We start from the raw sequence: 18,209 nt of genomic DNA, 5'->3' as shown, positions 1-18,209 counted from the left end.
TTCCTTATAGTCAACATGTCACCTGTAGCAGCCTGTCTATTCATCTCCTGTGTTTGATCAGCCATGGCAGAAAGGAGATTATGTTTACAGGATTTGGGACTTCAGTTGAATTCTTTGAGGCTTTAAGAGGCATCTGAGGGTCTCTGTCACATGTAAATCCTGCACATTGGTGACAGCTTCTCCTCATGGAGGGCTCTTACTTATTCTAGTACTCATGGCTATTTTCTGGGAGATGAAATTGTGACAAGTTTGATTTCTGAGCAAAAAGATGGTGTTATTGACATGTCTAGTTTCTCAGCCAAGAAGGCACTGGTGACACATTTCAGTATAAATATTGCATGAGCTAAAATTCAAGCCAGGCTTTTTTCTCAAAGCACCTTTATAGTGTCACAATGCTGATTCCAAAAGATGATAGTTTAGTATTTACGATGTTGAAGACTACAAATCAATTCAAAAGAATTTCTTAAACTTTAAAAATGGTTTATTTCTACTATATTACTAGATAGGATTTTGCATAGAAGAAAAGTTTGGTTCCAAAAATATTATGCCAATTGGTCACCATGACGCCACATATAGTACTAAGCCAATAATCCAGTAACTATCAGAGTTCAGTGCTGATTTTCATACCTTATTAATGACATTGATGAAATCCTAATTAAAACATTAGTAATGGAAATTACTGTGTATTTAAGGAAAACCATTCCCATTACACATAGTGGAGATAGGCTTTATGATTGCAAAGCTATTTTTATCATTATTATTTTATTATTACTATTATATTAATTACAATTTATTCACTCTGTATCCCTGTTGTAGCCTCCTCCCTCATCTCATCTTGGTCCCATCCTTCTTCCCTCATCCCCCCCATGTCCCTCCCCTGGTCCACAGATAGGGGAGGTCCTCCTGCCTTACTATCTGACCCTAGCCTATCAGGTCTCATCAGCGCTGTCTGGATCCTCTTTTTCTGTGACCTAGTAAGGCCATTTTACCAGGAGGAGGTGATCAAAGAGCAGGCAACAGAGTTCATGTCAGTGACTGCCCCTGCTCCCTTTACTTGGGAACCCACATGGAGACTGAGGTGCCCATGGGCTACATCTGGGCAGGGGGGTCTATGTCCTCTCCATGCATGGTCCTTGGTTGGAGTATAGGTCTCTGCAGGGTCCCCTGGGCACAATTTTGTTAGCTCTGTTGGTCTCCTTATGAGGCTCCTGTCCCATCCAGGTCTTTCTATCTCCCCCTTCTTCCATAAGATTCCCTGCACTCTGCCCAAAGTTTGGCTATGACTTTCAGCATCTGCTTTGATACCCTTGTATTTAGTCAAAATTCAGTATAAAAAATGACATGTGAGATTTATATCAGAACAATTATATTATTAACTAGGTTTGTATGAGATGGTCACATCTCATGTGATGGTCACAGCATAGTTCTATATATTCTAGAGATCAGACTCAGGCATGCAGACAAGTCCTCAGGCTCAGCAACCAGTGCTGCTCCTACTGCTCCATTTACTAGTCCCAGCGTAGCCTGCATTTTATCTGAGTCCTAATTTAGAAAGTTACTACTTGCAGTCATTGGAAGCTTTGGTGATTTGAACACTAATGACAGCAATTGCTCTTTTCCCCATGTGTTACTTAGGTCAATCTGAAAGCAAGGTCCCGGAGACCTCATAGGATGGTCTCTCTGTGTTTATAATAAGAGCCTCACTTCAGTATTGGGGCCTGCTCTCAGGAAATTAATCTCCGAAGTGAAAGAAGTGGGCTTTAACTTCTAATTCTTCACTGGTTATAACAGTCTTAAGTCGATAAAAATGACCTTTTGCTTTTAAATAAGGGAAGTTAATTTGCCTTAGTGTCATGTCATTACTTTGTTCCCAGCGTAATTCCTTGGAGGTCTGACACCCTGGAGACTGGCAAATGAACATCAAGCCCAGCTTCTGCTGTTCTGCATGACTGCCCTCCTTCCCTCCCTCCCTCCTTCCCTCCCTTCCTCCCTCCCTCCCTCCCTCCCTCCTTCCCTCCCTCCCTCCTTCCCTCCCTTCCTCCCTCCCTCCCTCCCTCCCTCCCTCCCTCCTTCCCTCCCTCCCTCCCTCCCTCCCTCCTTCCCTCCCTCCCTCCTTCCCTCCCTCCCTCCCTCCCTCTTTCCTTCCCTCCCTCCCTCCCTCCCTCCTTCCCTCCCTCCCTCCCTCCCTCCCTCCTTCCCTCCCTCCCTCCTTCCCTCCCTCCCTCCCTCCCTCTTTCCTTCCCTCCCTCCCTTCCTCCTTCCCTCCTTCCCTCCCTCCCTCCTTCCTTCCCTCCCTCCCTTCCTCCTTCCCTCCTTCCCTCCCTCCCTCCTTCCCTCCCTCCCTCCTTCCCTATTCTCTCTCTCTCTCTCTCTCTCTTCCCTCACTCCTCCCCGTGAACTTCCTTTCCCTTAAATGAATGAGGGCAGCATATCTGTGAAGCACACCAGTTTTTCCCAGTCTCGGGGCTCCTTATTTCTAAGAAGGAGGATAAAAAATGTTTTATGTGTAAATGTCACTTGCCTGACTCCCTCTACTGATTTCTCTGACTTAATATCAATTCTCCAGGCCTCCTGAGGAGAGATTAATTAGCAGTGCATGACTGAACTGTGTGAAAGCAAGAAAGGATTTTAAATAGTGTCAGTGATGGCTGAAGCCTATCAGCATGTCATTAGTGTATTTACATCCTTTGCATATCCTAGGGGGAAAAAAAGGGAGGTCATTTTTTTATGCGTCCACTATTATTAAAAGCTCTAACATTATATATTATTCCTGATGCAGGATTTTGTAGATAATCAGAAGAACTATGTATCTCATAGCAATCGGAGACCTTAGGATGAGGCCCTGTTCCATTCTCTGCCTTGTGACCTCATCTCTACTTATCCACTGGAGATGTGTTTTCAGTACGCCCAATGGCGGTCAGCCTATGAGCAGTGGGCTAGGAGTAAAGACAGGAAGGACTCCGCTAAGGCTGAAGCTTGCCCTGCTTCTGCTCCCTACACTGTGCAATTCTGCTTTTCTTTCAGGTGAAATTGCCTTTCTGTCTCCACACTTATCTGGGAGATTTAAGTTTCAGAGTATTAAGAAAACATACAATTCTCTCACACACAGCAGGGTGGAGTGACTTGGTACGCTTTTGCTGAGAAGCAATTTGGAAAGGGCCTTAAAGGTGTTTTTGTGTTTTACACACTGGCTTTCTAAAGCCCGTATTTTGATAATCTGATACAGGCAGGGTATTGGTGGCTGCTGACTTACGGAAAAGAAAACGGGAAGCCTGCTCTCTAATTACAACGTAAGGCTTAAGTTCACGGCAACTATTTGGAAACAGTCTGCAGTGACTGAAAGTATGTTTTCAAGCAAGCAGTCCATACCACCCTCCCTCATGAAGGCAGGTAGTACTCTGCTTCTCTTACATATATCTCTACCCATCTTTCTTTTTTCTAGTGTTGAAATTTTTTGTTACATGTGTTTATTGTGTGTACATGCATGTGTGTGTGTGTGTGTGTGTGTGTATGCGTGAGCAATACGTGTGCCTAACTGCTGAGCCGTCTCTTGAGCCTCTCTTTGTCTTCCTTAATGTCAATGCTTAAATCTATACTAAGACCTTTTCTTCTTAATGAACTCTGTTGTTGCTTTTAAAAATAAGTATCACCTGAGTTAAAATATTGATTATATGATTTTGAAGAATGAAGAGTCGGAGATAAAACTTTAGAGATTCAAGTTTTATGAAAATGGCAGCATAAATAAGTATAAATCATGGAAAAGTTTAATTTCTTTAATGGCTTTGATTACTCATACCGCGTAGAGTAAATGTTAGAGTATGGCTTTAAGTACTCTGAAATACTGAGTAAGAGACGGCTCCTGTGTCAATATATTTAGACCTCCTTTTCCAAGGTTTCCCAGTTACTAACACCATAATGGATGAATGTGGTAGAGGGAGGGAGCCAAGGCAAGGAATATTTATCAAGCACTCACTAAATATCTAGCTCAGGCCTTTTCATCCATGGGTGGCTGCTTGAATTTCCGGTAAGAGATGACTTCCACTTAGTAAACCTTGATGGCATACGGGACCTATCAGCATGCTTTTGTGCCATTACCGACATGTTGAAGTGTGAGGTGCATTTTTGTGAGCTATGCGCAATAGAAATAAGAACAAATTTCTAACAAAGGGTTGACTGCCCAGCGGTAAAGTGGGGAACTAGTGCTTTTCTGTTAGAGTTTAGTTTTGATTAACTGAACCTTCAATTATTTTTAGAAATCAGTATGTGTGTTCTTGTAGTATACATAGAGCCAGAGAGTACCAGATGGCACAGCAGTATCACTTTATTTCCGATTCATCTCCACTTGGAAGCATGACTTCATGGCTGAACTAAAGAGTTGTGCTTTTTTTTTTTCTTTTGTTGTTGTTTGCTTTGCTAGTTATTTGTTGAGAATGACCTCTGCCAATCACATAGCTTTTAGGGAAAGCATTCATCTTACCTGTAAATGGGGCATTGGATCAGAAATGGTGATTTTTCAACTGCGCCCAGTTGTAAGCTCCAGGGAATAGGCATTGTGACAGTTTTTCTTCTAGACATTGAGGACTTGTGTAGCGTTGGACACTTAGCCAGTGCTCAAAATTTATGGTTAAATGAACAACTGAATGTGTGTGAGAGAGAGTCTTAGTCCTTAGAAACTTCTTCCAGTCAAAGCTGGTTTTTGAAAAAACAAATATGTATATATAATATATATATATATAATATTAAGTATAACTTAAGGGTTCATTAGAAAAAAACACTAAAAAATTAATTCAAAGTTGAAAAATAAATGTTTGAAACCTCTGCCAAGTTCTTTTCTTTTTCTTTGCCGTTAACAACAAAAACACAAACAAATGACAAGAGCTCTTATTCTTAATTTTGCTTTCTCTACGATCCTAAATTCTGTGATAGAACTGTATAGAATTGCGTTTGAGAGAGAGAAATGGATCTGAGATGATGAGGCAAAGGATTTGACAACGGACCTGCCAATCAAGAAGGAAAGACATGTGAAGCATTGCCAGGTGCCTTGGGAGTTTCAGAGCGAGGAGAAACGGGTGGCTGAAATGTGCCTGCTTGCAGGGAAACAGTGAAAGGTCCTACCAAAGCCCTGGAAGCCTGGTCAGAACTTTGCCTTTACCATGTGCGGAAGCAAGCCATGGATGATCTTTAAGAAAGCAGAGATAACATGGTCATATTTATTTTACTAAGAGTTCTGTAGCCAGTGTTGAGATTTGCCCCTCTGATCCCAAGAGATGTCTGCTACTGTACGACTTGACCTTGGTTTTAATGGATGTCATAAATAATACAAAAGCATTTTAGAGTTCAGAGGATGGCATTCACCTGTTTTTCAGAGTCGGTTTGAAGTGTTATGAGAAACGATTCCTTAAATAGTTCATCGCCCTTCCAAGGGAAAATTTATGGCTTCTTTTAATTAAGAAGCTAATTTATTGATATGCTAACACGATGAAGGAAGACATAATACACACTGGAGATAAACAGAAGTCACTCTTACCCTGAATCTTCCTCACTGCAGTATAATTTTATTTGCTGGTGATTGTGAGAGACCATTAGAGAATCTACCAAGGGGGGCAGAAATGGATGTGACTGTCATGGCAAAATACCCTGCAATTAGAGCCACTGTACTCTGTGAGAGAGTTACCTTCAATGATATTTTTATTCTGTCGCTTAAAACTACATTTCTCTTGCCTAAGAAAGTTGTGAATGTCATCAGTTCCCGGGATAAATAATGTTATATTTATAATTCTGACAGCATGCCAGGAAGATGGTTTGTCTAAGGCCTCAGAGAGGGAGCTCGTCTTCAGGCATAGCTCTGTGGCAGCTGTCTGTATACGCAATCAATCAATGAAATCAGTGAAAGTAGAGTGTGCAAGTGCACACGCCTGTGATCCAAACATGTGGAAGTCTGAGGCAGGAGGATTGCCATGAGTTTGAGGCCAGTCTGGACTACACAGTAAATTCAAGGTTAGCCGTGTGTGTGTGTGTGTGTGTGTGTGTGTGTGTGTGTGTGTGTGCAAAATCTGGTTTGAAAACTAAAAGCAAGACAAATAAACATAATAGATGACTATAATCTAAAGAAAAGATGTAGTGAGAGTATCAAAATGTGAAAGAAACAGAAGAGGCGTGCTTAAAATGCAACGGCAGTCATGTTTTAGTAAACACAGATTACTCTAAATATTTGAAGATTCCAATTGCAATATGAGTCTTCGGAGAAATAACTAAAATGGCATAAAATGACTGTTTCCAGGGCTAGAGAGATGGATCAGCAATTAAGAGCACTGGACGCTCTTCCAGAGGACCTGGGTTCAATTCCCAGCACCCAAATATTAGCTAACAACTCTGTATGATTCCAGTTCCATGGGATCTGATGCCCTTCCACAGATAGACACATGTAGGCAAAACACAAACACACATAAAAAATAAAAATAAAAATCTTGGGGAGGGGTATGAGTGAAGGGGGAGGGTAGGACCAGGAAGGGAGGAGGGAGGGGCTTATGGGAGGATACAAAGTGAATAAAGTGTAATTAATAAAATTAAAAAAATTGATGAAATATATAACACAATGCATTCTAAATAAAAAAGGAGGAAGCAGAAAAAAAAATCATTAAAACAAGAAGACCCTGAATTTCAGCCCCAGCATCAGGAATTTAAAAAACCAAAAGCAAACCAAAACAAAACAAAACCCCGCTGTTTCCAAAATGAATTAAAAACCCTATATGGTAAATGGACAAAAACAGACAAATTCATTTTTCCCCTGTGCTGTTTGATGAAATATTTATATATGCATTTAAAAACATTATATGCTTTCAACCTGCAAAAACATTAACCTTAGCCCGTCTCTGAAGTATGCTCAGATTTATATTAAAGTACTTTCTTAATTCTCTTTGGGAATTTATCGAACAACATAGACTTCACACAGGGGTTGAGAAAATGGACTTTGCAGAGGGTAAAACAAACTAGAGGAATATGTGTGCTTAATGATGGTAATAAAGCCCAGCATTTTCTTCAGCTCCGGCTACATGTTGGCTATACAGGATAACTTAAATTCTTACCATGAACATAGGATGCCAGTGATCAATGTCCTTATCTCATAGATGAAGACTGGGGAGATTAAGCAAAAGCTCTAGACCATAAAACTAGTAAACGATCTAGCTGAACCTGGGGCTATGTCCTCCTGAGCCCAGCCTTATGACCTCATGCTGTACTCATAGGTAGCTTGTGCCCTTGTGTCCCTGCCATTACAGTTTTGCGCTACGTTGTGACTGTCTCTTCATGTCTGTCTTCAGAACCCACTGTTAGCTCCACTACAGCAAAGATAATGCCTGTGTATACATGTCCAGGGATTTAACACAGTGACACATAGTAGAAACTGAGTAAGTGCCTGTGGAACGATCACTCTTATCTAAACTCACTAAAGGCTGATACATTGATTAGCATCATTGGAAATTGCTATCGTGGGGGAAGCACCATCTGCTTTTTAAGCTCCATTAGGGCATTCCTTTCTTCAAAGAGGAGACATTTCAGAAAGGCGGATGAGTCTATGGCTGTGTTCTGTAGGAATTTGGAAGATTATCAAAATAAATCCCTTGGAGATGATTGTGATGTGAAATAAAATGTAGACTCAGGAAACATAAAGAGAAAGAATCCAGGAAGCATAATTAATTGCATTGTGTGATGATGGATCAACCCTGCAGAGAAGCAACCAGTGTTACATTTATGGTAAGACACAAATAAAAAGACACATCGGGTTATTTCCAGCATTGGGGGAGGGCAGGGATCTATCTACAGCTAGAGCATAATTAAGAAAAGAAAGAGAACTATTCTACATTAACTATTATTCATTGTAGTTGAATGGGAAAAGCAACTTAGCTTTATCTTTGGAAGATTGAAAGAAATCCCACCAAATAATATTGTATTAAAATTGGCTTATCAAGGGGGTAGAGGGAAAGAGCCTTCACATGTATCTTCAAGGTGGGCAGCCTGCCTTCTTTGATTCTTTGCTTAGATATGATAGCCCCGCCTCTCGCTGAGATACCATTGACAGTTAATCCTCGAGGTGGTGAAGGGATGCCATTTTCTTCAGTGTTGTAGACACTGATAAGCTGCACAGGCTCCAGTCCACACCCTCCCTCCCGTACTCAGACAGGCAACCCTCCAACACTCATTGCACCCTAACCTGAAAGTTGGGGGACTTGTTGCACAGAAGAAGGATTTCAGCAAGAAAAGGAGGGAATGAAAACAACTAAAAGCCATGAACTGAGTGGATGAATCTGTAAAAGAGTAAAAACAAAATCTAAAACAGGATCATAATATCCACTGTAACAGAGGTTTTTAAATGCTACTATGAAACCTACAGTTAATGAAAGCTCCCTACACCTTGCTTTCCCAGCATGCTCTGCCATTCATCACTCCTAAGGGGAACCTTGAGCTTGAATTTTGCTCCCCTTCCCAGCACCCAACCCAGTCAACCTGTAATGAAATTGCATCACAAGACTGTCTGTCCTGCTTAGAGATATGTCCAGTTACCTTTGCCTCAGAGAGGGCTTATGCAGACTCTTTTCTCTGCCCGGGCATTCATTAATTTATAGAGGAAAATCTTTCAGACTGGAGAAATAGTAAGAGTGGGCTTACATGAGCTTACAGAATGTCGAGTTGCTGCACTGCTTGTGCTGATTTAATTTTCTTATGGTCAGCTAATACCTATCTACTTCCTGTCTGTACTAGCATAATATTATTCATTCTTGTGTAGTTATAAAATAATTTTGAAACATTGGTTGGATTGATACGAATGCAAATATTTCATGCTAATTGGCTTTAAGGATATCAACTTTAGTTTTTATTTTTATTTACTTATTTTTAAAATTCAGGTCTTGGGATTACAGTATAATTTCACCATTTGTCCCTCCAGCTCTTCAAACCCTTTCATGTCACCCACTACTCTCTCCCAATTTCCTGGCCTCACTTTCTATAACTGTTGATAAATATGTCATATACATATATGATATATATATGATATGTGTACAGATGCGCATATATATAGGCACACATGTATTCCTAAATAAGTAATTTCAATCTGCACAGTCTATATAATGTTACTTGCATGCATATGTTTTCAGGCATGACTATAACTTTTTTGCCCAAGATTCTCCCCAACTGTCACTCAAAAACGACTATTGTAATAGGGAAACGTTCCGCAAGTGTTGACTGAATGGTCCCTGGCTGTGACAAGGGCTGTGTTGTGATGTGACATCTGTGCATCTCACTAGACCCCAGGTTTTTTGAGTACAGGCCTGCGTCTAACTTTGCCTTCCAGGCCCTTGGCACCTTGTCTAGGAGACATAATAGTGGTCAGTAAATATTTGTTGTGTGGCTTTTGTTTTTTTTTAATTTCTGAACTAGACCCTTTTTCTTTCCTGCTCACTTATTCACTTTTCACTCTTTCCAGGTTCTCTCCATCTGTCCCAAGGACATGAGAGCTGACATCTGTGTGCATCTGAACCGGAAGGTTTTTAATGAACATCCCGCATTTCGATTGGCCAGTGATGGATGTCTGCGTGCCTTGGCAGTGGAGTTCCAGACCATTCACTGTGCCCCTGGGGACCTGATTTACCACGCTGGAGAGAGTGTGGATGCCCTATGCTTTGTGGTGTCAGGGTCCTTGGAAGTTATCCAGGATGACGAGGTGGTGGCCATTTTAGGTACTGTGAACTTTCCTGACACGGTGACAAATGGGTCTCAGACCTGGAGTTTTAGCTTCCCAAACTTCTAAACAGAAATCTCCTCTGTTTGGTGACTTTAGAAATGGGGTCACTAATGAGATGATGAATTTCAGCAAAAACCGGCTGCTGTTTCAGCAGAGAACATTACTCTCAGTCACAGTGAACAGGTGACCTAGGGTCGCATTACATTTGTGTAGACAAAAGCTGCCCACAGCCTAAGGGACTTGACACACCCTCATTGGTAAGTGGGAATTTACTTTTAGAGCCATTGTCAGATTAGTAATACGGGGATTTGGTCTCACGGGGCAACAGATCCATCCAGTTCGGCCTTTTTCTTTACAGAAGCACCAGGCAAGGCCTGAGAAAGTATGGAGGCTTGCCCAGCTAGTCAGTGCCCAGCTGAGCGCTGTTACATCATCCCGCTCTCTGGTTCTGTTTCGTCACGGTGGGTGAAGTATGAAGGTGATGGTGTTGAGCAGGCTACTGAGACCCACAGGAGTGAGCACAATGGAAGGAAATTCAATTTGGGTTTAGAAAGCTGGCTCCATCCACCTATTTTCACAAACTAGGAAAATTAGTTGGCTGACAATAAATTTATTCTGCAGTTCAGACATTCAATAGGGAAGGTTTCCAACAGCACGACATGAAGGAGACGGAACGTGAACTTGACAAAATAAACAACAATAACAATGACAACAAGAACCAACTTAACGTACACGGCCATAAAGGTAATAGGCACATTTTGGTAAGCAAAATTGGTGCATGAACTTCTAGATCACTTTCTGCTCTAATCTGGCCGCAGGTTCATAGAATCCACACAGATAAAAAAGGAAGAAATGGGAGGTCAGATGAACATCACCCCTTGTGTTTCTCTCCGGTGAAATAACTTAGAATCGCACGATGTCGGCTTCATTTTGATCACATTTTTCATGGCTTGTGCCTCATGAAAAATGAGTTCAATCTTTAAACTATTGGATTTTTTTTTCTTTTTGCTACCAAAGCCAGTGTACCATAGTTTGATTGTACTGATTCTCCTAAGAAAAAGACTGACTGATGGGTTTTAAAAACTGTAAAGGCAAAAATGAAAACTAAGGTGGAATCCAATGCAAAAAAAAAGGAAGAAATAGAAAAGTGAAAGAAAGAAAGAAAGAAGAAAAGCCTCATTTCAAAAAGTACACTTTCTTAGAAAAGACAGAATTTAGATTGGAGAAGAAATGACCTTTTTACAGGAAAGGTGTTTCTGTATAAGCAGTAGAAAATGGACCTGGGCTGAAAAAAAAAAAAAAAAAAAAGAAAAAAGAAAAAGAAAGAAAGAAAGAAATTACATTGTCTTCAAAGTTTTCTTTAATTGTTTGAAAAATAACATGATTGCTTCAGTTAGGTCTCTTGTAGGAATTATTTTTCCTTAAATATTTTTGCAAGCAAACAGTAGAGTACCTGGGAATCAGCATCCTGGGTGTGCTTGATACTGCCCTCCTTTCACTCTTGTTTGTTGGGGGGTATAAAGGAGGCATGTGCTTTCCTGTAAGCAGCACACCCCTGGAACAGCCCTTTGTGGTAAAATGAAGCATGTCCATACTATGACCACACTTGTTTACTTAAAGAGGAAGATAAAAAAGAAACACTGATCACATGCGTTCGTCTTTTCCTTACTGGTCTTGACAGAAAAGGCTGATGGGAAAACAGACACCAAATGCATGCTATTTAGGTGAGTGCTGCAGACTCCTAGCCATTTTTTTTTTTTTTTTTTGGCTTCATTATCTTTGTCACACCGTACCTTGGTAACTCCTCAAAAGGGGCAGAGAAAGCTGTGAGCACAGTGACCCTGGCTTGGGTCTGTTAAAACGGAGTCATTCGCTCAGGGAGACAAAATTCATTTTCCTTCCATTTGAAAAGGAAATGGCAGCTGGCTTTGCCCAATGAGACTGTAAATATGAATCCAAGGCCTCTCCCTGGGTTCAGGTTAGTCTCACCATCTCTTTATTTCTTTGAGTGTGCACTTTAATTCTTTCTTCTCCCAAGTCTTGGGATTGAGATTCTGTTCATATCTAAATTAGTGAGTCAAAATTATGTGGATACCTCTCTATCTCCCCTCCTTTTTAAATTTTTCATTTTATTTTTATTAATTACAGTTCATTCACTTTGTATACCAGCTGTAGCTCCCTCCCCTCCCAATCCCACCCTCTGTCCCTCTTCTTCTCCTATATCCCTCCCCCAGTCCAATGATAGGGGAGGTCCTCCTCCCCTTCCATCTGAATCTAGTCTATCAGATTTCATCAGGACTGGCTGCATTGTCTTCCTCTATGGACTGGTAAGGCTGCTCCCCCCTCAGATGGAGGTGATCAAAGAGCCAGCCCATGAGTTCATGTCAGAGACAGATCCTGTTCCTATTATTGGGGAACCCTCTTGGACACTGAGCTGCCATGGGCTACTTCTGTGCAGGGGTTCTAAGTTATCTCCATGCATGGTCCTTGTTTGGAGTATCAGTCTCATAAAAGAACCCAGATTTTTTGGTTCTGTTGCTCTCCTTGTGGAGCTCTTGTTCCCTCCAGGTCTTTCTATCTCCCCCTTCTTTCATAAGATTCCCTGCACTCTGCAAAAAGTTTGGCTATGCATCTCAGCATATGTTTTGATACCCTGCTGGGTAGAGTTTTTCGGAGGCCCTCTGTGATAGGCTCCTGTCCTGTTTCCTGTTTTCTCCTTCTTCTGATGTCTATCTCATTTGCCTTTCTGAATTGGTAAGATTGAACATCTTACCAGAGTCCTTAATTAGCTTTCTTAGTCGTACAGATTTTAGTATGATTATCCTATATTATATGTCTAATACCCATTTATAAGTGAGTTTATACCATGTGTGTCTTTCTGCTTCTGGGACACCTCACTCATGATCATTAAAAGACTGCTTCAGCCAAGAGGCAATAAAAGTTCAGTTTGTAACATTTAAGACACTTGAACATGCCTCAGGAGAGGCAGACTTGGTGGATGCTAACTCAACAATCAAGCTTGGCGTGCAGTCACTGCCCCTTCCTTTCGGAATTGTTTCTTTTCATTCCTTTAAAACATTTTTTGTTAGCTTATTTTGAAGTTATGGAAGATGGAAGAAATTTTAAATAGCACCAAGTTGCAAGTAATCTTAGGTAGCCTTCTTTGTCCTTATCTTTCACTTCCCTCCTCCCCTGCCCTCCACCTTCTTCCTTCTCTCCCCTTCCACGTTCCCCTCTTTTCTTTCCTTCATATCCTTCCTTCTCTCCTTCTCTCCACTTTCCTCCCCTCTCCTCTCCTTAACTTCCTTCTTTCTCCCTCTACTTTCCTCCTCTCAACTTCCCTTCTCTTCCCTCTCCTTCACTTACTTCTCTCTTCTCCCCTCCACTTCCCTCCCTCTCCCATCCACTTACCTCCCTCTCTCTCCCTCCACTCTCCTCCCTCTTCCCTCCACTCCACTTTCTCCTCTCTCTCCCTTTCTATTTCCCTCCCTCTCCCCTTCTCCCCTGTCCTTTCCACTTTCCTCTCTAACTCCTCCTCTCTACTTTCCTCTCTCCCCCTCCACTTTCCTCTCTCCCCCTCCACTTTCCTCCATCTCTCCTCTCTTCCTCTCTCCTCTCATCTCTTATCTTTCCCCTCTCCTCTTTCCCTCTCCCTACCTCCTCTTTCTCTCCCCTCTTCTGTCATTTCTTCCCCATTTCCTTATAGCTTGATAAGTCAGTTGGCAGGTTCTCTATCATCTCTCCAGCAGCCTCCTTCCTTGCTATGGACTTGTTTTCCAGATGAAAAGTAAAGAAGGGAGGTAATTTTTAAATTAATTCAAGTCTCTGGATCCAGAAACAGGCACATTCTTACTCTTTGGGATCAGCCTTTGATGTGGTCTCTTGGTAGGGCATGATTCTTTAGTGTGTCGAAAGTTCCAAGCACTCTAAAAAGTACGTTCTGAAGCGTAACTAATTACAGCAAAGATAAAAAATGAAGTCAATAAATACCTTTGTTTTCACACTGTGGGATGGCTTCAGGGTGCTTTTTTTCTAAATAGAGCATATGAATATAATTGCAGTTGATGTCTTTTTCCAACTTGAAGCTCTTTTCAGTTCTTACACCTCCACGCATTTTTTCTTTGACCTTCCCACTTTGCATGAAACACAAAGAATTCCAAATTAAGTTCATGATGCATACATATTTTATATTCGTTAATGTCTTTTTACTTTTTATTTCCTAGTCTATAATTACTTAATGTGAATAGACTTGTTGGTGTGGTTGAAATAGCCAGGTTACTTCTAAATGTCTTGACAAGTATATTGCACCTTTCAGAGACTGTTAAAATAGTAGCTTGCTACCAACAATAGGCCTTGCTCCTAAGACTCAGGTTTTGTTTTATTCACATTTCTTCTTTTCACTTGTCTTTATTGATTCTTAGAATCATAGGGTTAGAATCTTAAACTAAGAAAATCTATGCCTTACGGCTTTCAACTTTAAATTTCAATTCCCCAAAGATCTTTGACTATGTATGTAGGATTCAGGAGAGGGGTGGGGTAGATGCTATTGTGAGGTTGGGAGAAGGATGCATAAGAGAAGAAAGATGGAAGGGAAATGTAGAAATATGAGGAAAATCTGCTGGATCAAGATTTTACTTTAGTTGGAATTGGTTCTTGAAGAGTCATGTCTTGTAAACATTTGTGCATTTTCAAAGAGAACATAAATTATCCTTTTCAAAATTCAAATTCTGCACGTTAATTTTATTCTGAAAAGAAAATCATATCTGAGATGTGAGTGAATAATATTTTACTCTTCTGAGAACTTGGAACCTGTGGCTATTGTTTTCCACTGAACCCTATTAGAAGTCAAGTGCTTGGTCCCTTTAGTCCTAGAACTAATTTTTCTTCCTTGCTTTCTCTCCATATACCCTTACCTTAGATGAAGTGTCAAACGTATAGCTTTGACCTGCATATTATGAAGACAAATGTCAGTAGTATCAACAAATTTGCTCTTCCTTTTCTTGAAGTACATGCTTGCTGAATTTTAAATGATGTTGATTTTAATCGGTTAATTGGGGTTCATGACACATCTTTTATCGAGGGCTCCGAGTGTTACTTCAGAGTCTCTCATGTGGCAGATATCGCCTAACCTATGAAAGCAACTGTCTTCTTGATAGTTTCAAACCCTTTCCACAACATTCTTTAAACTAAGTTTTATTATTATTATTATTATTATTATTGTAGCTCATGTGTATATGTGTGTACATGTATGTGTGCACGCATGCATGCATCTATTTCTATCTCTCTGTTGTACACATGTATGTGTATACGCATGTATGTGTCTGTGTACATATGCACGAAAGACAGAGGACAGCCTTGAGTATTGGTTTCCGAGTCAGTCTTTCTAACCTGCCTTGAACTTGCCAACTAAGTGAAGCTGGCTAGCCACTGAGCCTCATGTATATGCCTGTCTGCACTTCCTCTACTCTGGAAGGTGTGTGCCTCCATGCATAGATTTATTTTAGGTGAGTTCTTGAAATTACACTCAAGTCCTCATGCTTGTAAGGAAAGCACTTTACTGAGCATCTACCAGCTTTCTCCTTTGGGTCTCTTATCTTTACTATCTGTCACTATTATTATTGCCGTTACGGTTTTTGCTTAAAGCTGGCATTGCCCTCAGTTTGTTCCCAGCTTCAAATCCCAATTCTGTCTACTCTGCCATCAATCCAGGGCATCATGTCCATCTGCTTGGGATTTCCACCATGGCTTTCCAGTGTTGAGGATTAACTATGTCCCAGTGATGAGGATGCTCAGTTCCTGCTCTCTGCCTTCCTCGGTAGCCAGGCTTGTATCCTCCCCTTCCTCTACATGCTCTTCGCTGAACTGCTTACACACGCAAACTAAAAATAAAAACGAATAAGCACATGCAAAAAGAATTAGAATTCTAATGGATGCATAAAACCTTTAGCTTTAATACTTCTCACACTTCTTTCTTTTTAAAGATATTATGTGATGGCGCTTACAATTTACAAGGAGTCAAAATTCGTTTGAAAATGTAAATTTGAAAAACTCAAAGATGAACACCGTTATAAATATGTCTTCGTAATAAAGTTTATGAGCCAACTGTCACGATTGCTTATAGTGATGAACTGACTAGTAAATTAAGTAAATACCACTCATGTCCAGTATTTCCTTGCTAACTTTCTGTTTTATTGATGAAACCATTGTTGAATGTGAGGTATTGAAATCTCCTAATGGAAATATATTATTGTTTCCTTCTTTTCCTCCTGTCAAAAATATTTGTTTTACATATTTATATGCCCCACAAGCACATGTATTTACAGCTGTGATCTATTCTCCATGATTGGTCCCTTTATCGTTAAGCAATGACCTTTTTTGTCTCTGATGGTCACTGTGTTCTAGAAGTCTATCTTATATCAGTATCCTTGTTCTCTTTCCATCACTGTCTCATTGAATATGTTCATACATACTTTTACTTTGTTTTTACATATCTTCAAAGATAAAATGTATCAGCTATAGGCAGCATGCATTATCATCACTTTTCATTGGGCTGTGTTGTTATAGTCACCTCAAGCCACAACTGGATATTAATTACATTTAGCTGCCTTAGTGTCTTTGATTGGATTGCTGCATCCATTTACATTTACCATTCTTATTGTTAAGTGGACAACGGCTACTTTATCACTTGTTTTCTTGCTGGTTGCATCTCCTTTGTTCCTTTCTTTCCTTTTTTCACTTTTCTTTATGCTTTGGAGAAGTTCTGTAGTGCTAAGTTTTGGTTAAATGCATTTTCTCTTAAATGGATTCTGTAATTTTTAGGGATTTTTGCTAAATAAGTAGATTTGTAATTCCCCTGGCCCATGAACAAAAACACATTTTCACTATCTGAGATAATAGATACATATTAATTTGATTCATCATGGTTATATTTAGTTCCTACATATTCCTTTGCTGGCTACTTTTATGTCAACTTGGCAAAGGTTAGCATCATTTTGAAACAGAGAACTTCAGCTGCGAACTTGCTCCCACTAAATTGTCCTGTGGGCAAGCCTGTGGTGCATTTTCTTCATTGAGGTTGTATATCGGAGGGCTCAGTTCACTATGGGTGATGCCATCCATGAGTTGGCCATCCTGGTGCTACAAGATAGGAGGGTGAACAATCCACGAAGAGCAAGCCAGTAAGCCGCATTCCTCTGTAGCGTTTGTGTCAGCCTCTGCCTCTAGATCCTTGCCCTGTTTCAGTCCTTGCCCTGACTTCCCTCAGCGATGGATCGTGATGTGGAACTATCAGCTGAAATAAACTCTTATCAAATACGGGTGGGAAAACTCATTGAATAGAACCATGGCCACACTCTAAACATGCTAAGAAACTACCCAAGTAAAATTCAAAGGACCTGTTGGATAATTTAATTATACTCACCAACGAATAACTTTGATGAACTTTATGCATTTTTAAATCCATGTCATCCACTTACTAGATGATGTGTTTACATGATAATAATAATAATAATAATAATAATAATAATAATAAGCAACCAATCTGGCTGTCAAACTAGCCCCATAGCGCATCACAATCCCCAAGCTGATTATAGCCGTATTCCTCCTTTAATCATGTTGTAAATCTAGCTTCGTTTTATAAGACACATTTTACAGTTTCTTACAATGTGAATATTAAGCATTAATTTCTATTTTCCAATCCAGTTTCCTGTGGTTCAGCAGTGCAGTACTTCATTGGGCTTGATGCAAAGAACTGAGAAAATATAAATAGGCCAAACAACAGCTTTGCTGTTAAGTGTGAGGTTCCTTCCTATTTTAGGGCTTTAAGGGGGTTTAGTTTCTTAAGAGCCAAAATGTTTACAGCAGGGATGACTTGCACCCAGCAGGAATTGACCTAAAAACTCGCATCAGAAATTCTGTAGTTATGAATAGGAATAGGAGTTTCTTTGTCTGAAAGTGTGTAAAAATCTTTGCCATGAAGGAAGAGTGTGTGTTTACTAGGTTTTCCATGTCCACATTTTTTTTTTAATTTTCTTCAGAATATATAAAGTTTGTAATGTGCTTTGAAGAATGACATTAATGGGTTCTATCACAGCTGGCAAATAAGTCATTGACTTGCATGATGACCACCTTCCCAGAAGTGTAATAAAAGATTGCTGTGAATCGAAGCAATATGTTAGATGACTTACTTGGACGGAGCAAGTATAATTTGAAGTGAATGATCAAGCTAATGTTCAGCTCATAGATCACATTTACTCGGTAATTTTATGCCATGAAATGGTTAGCATCGGGTTGTGAGAACTTTGATGCAAGAAGTAGAATTATCCATGTTGGCTAGTTTTGTTATATTTCTCTAATGTTTTTGAAGGGGAAGTAGGAGACAAAGTTTGTCAGGAGTTAATATTGTGTTTTTTTTTAATTGTTCTTTCTGTATTGTAGATATTTTCCCCCATGTTTCCAAAATGATAAGTGATTT

General features: G+C 40.2%; 1 protein-coding gene across 1 annotated transcript in view; it reads left to right on the top strand.

The window, feature by feature from the left end:
* The window catches only part of Kcnh5 (potassium voltage-gated channel subfamily H member 5), a 302,177-nt gene that overhangs the window by 210,308 nt on the left and 73,660 nt on the right, over positions 1 to 18,209 (top strand). Inside the window, exon 9 of the mRNA XM_060387658.1 lies at positions 9,479 to 9,731. Coding sequence (XP_060243641.1) covers positions 9,479 to 9,731 — 253 coding nt within the window. The remainder of the gene's footprint in view (positions 1 to 9,478; positions 9,732 to 18,209) is intronic.

Source organism: Meriones unguiculatus, chromosome 7 (assembly GCF_030254825.1).
Source record: "Meriones unguiculatus strain TT.TT164.6M chromosome 7, Bangor_MerUng_6.1, whole genome shotgun sequence".
Lineage (NCBI taxonomy): Eukaryota > Metazoa > Chordata > Mammalia > Rodentia > Muridae > Meriones > Meriones unguiculatus.
This window is presented reverse-complemented; position numbering and strand designations above follow the sequence as displayed.